The sequence below is a fragment of the Amphimedon queenslandica genome, unplaced genomic scaffold (genome assembly GCF_000090795.2).
Source record: "Amphimedon queenslandica unplaced genomic scaffold, v1.1 AMPQUscaffold_13517, whole genome shotgun sequence".
Classification (NCBI taxonomy): Eukaryota; Metazoa; Porifera; class Demospongiae; order Haplosclerida; family Niphatidae; genus Amphimedon; species Amphimedon queenslandica.
Window position 1 is genome coordinate 555723 of NW_003546247.1, and position 1680 is coordinate 557402.

At 29.7% G+C, this 1680-nt stretch overlaps 1 protein-coding gene across 1 annotated transcript; it reads left to right on the forward strand.

Annotated features, from left to right (window-relative positions):
• The first annotated feature begins 501 nt into the window (after nt 1-501).
• LOC109583640 (uncharacterized) lies at nt 502-1393 on the forward strand. Its single transcript, XM_019999065.1, has 5 exons — nt 502-510; nt 550-657; nt 875-976; nt 1020-1188; nt 1238-1393. The coding sequence occupies exons 1-5, from the start codon at nt 502-504 to the stop codon at nt 1321-1323; spliced, it is 474 nt and encodes a 157-aa protein (XP_019854624.1). The 3' UTR covers nt 1324-1393.
• Nucleotides 1394-1680: the final 287 nt, after the last annotated feature.

A 1680-nucleotide genomic window follows, 5' to 3' on the forward strand; every position in this document is an offset into this window, starting at 1 on the left:
GTTGGCATTAATTTTTAGCTTAATTTAAAAACTGACAGAATGATGACACTCAACCTTTAATACAAGAAACAAATGTTCTTTTAGAAGGAGGATCATGAGAATCAAACACTTCATCAAGGCAATCTAATGTTGTGATATGCTTATAGTTAATATAGTGTATGTAGGAACACAAAATGATACACATAATTGAGCCAATGTATTTATTTTGAATAAGTAATGTATTGTGAAAAGGCCTTAATTGAATTGATATTTTCACAAGCTAGAACAGTTAATTCTACAATTCTCTCTTGCAATATTTTAACTAAATCCAGGTTGTCAATGAGTCACAGGAGTTTGTTATTAGCAATTCGATGGGCAATAGTAAAGGTACTTGTATAATTTGTCTTCCAGTATTATTACTGAATGTTAATTTAGATAAAGGATTGGCTTATACAAAAGGAACAAAGAGACAAGATTCTGAATCAGCTAGTCAAAGTAGACCTAAGAAGAGTTGCATAGAATATGAAGCAAGTTGGCATTAATTGTTACCTTATATTTGAATACTGACAGGATGACTTACTCCATGATGACACTCAAGCTTTATTACAAGAAGCAACTGTTCTTTTAGAAGGAGGATCATCAAAATCAAGCCTTTTATCAAGGCAATCTAATATTGTGGTATGCTTATAGTTATAGTGTATGTTGTAATGTAGCTAAACAAGTCTAACTGTGTAAAAATATTCCTATAATTGTTTATAAGAATATTTATAGGACCTACTACTGACAATTCAAGCAAACAATAATTAAGTCTAGCCATATATTATAGAACACATTACATTAAATATCAGTCTAAATGTGCTTTGCCATGCTACAATTTTATTACATATTTTAATAGGAGTTACTTATATCAATTGATAAAAAGTTAGACTATCTCATGCAAAAAGTACAGAACATAAAAGTTGCTAAGAAAGAAAATGATGAAGAGTCAGATTTTATAGTAAGTTAAATATGTATTTTTCTTTAATAAGTTGGTTGTATAGTGGAACGGATACAATCTCAAAGATATCCAAGCAAGAGATGCTAATGCTTATGCTAGAGCATTGCTAGAAAAGTTATTTACAAAAGAAGAACAGAAAAGAGGGATATTATTTCAGAGCAAAAAAAGTGCTCGTACTCCATTAGATCCTGAGAGAGTGAAGCTGATATTTTGTTAGTTCTTATACATTAGTGTCAATTAGGTACATATGCACTTTTTTAGGCTGCTTGGATTCCAAATTTCCTGGATATGACTTCTCACGAGTTCGGCATACAATTAATCAGAAATGTAGAGACGTCAAACTTTAAGCAATGGTCATTATTTAGAATTTTTAGACAGTTTAATAATTCTAATACATTTATTTCACTTAAAAGTAATTATTGATTTTCTTTTACAATGATAATAATTATAATTATTATGATAATTGCAAGATCATTCATAATCATGTGTTTAAGTTTTCACTAAGATTAGCAAAGGTTATTCTTAGCATCATGGTCATACAAGACCACATAATATCTTTGAAGCTCCAAGAAGATCAGGCAAGAAAAAAGCAATAATTCTTGTATGATCTTGTAACAAAATCTTGCATAATCATCACCAAAGATTAATGCAAGATCATGTTTGATCACAGTTAATTCTTAGCATCATGATCATAAAAGACCACA

Bases quoted from the DNA above. Each gene is read 5' to 3' on its own strand.
- LOC109583640 (XM_019999065.1), top strand. The intron at 658-874 runs GTATGCTTATAG...ATATTTTAATAG, and splicing joins CAAGGCAATCTAATATTGTG to GAGTTACTTATATCAATTGA. The intron at 1,189-1,237 runs GTTAGTTCTTAT...GCACTTTTTTAG, and splicing joins GAGAGTGAAGCTGATATTTT to GCTGCTTGGATTCCAAATTT.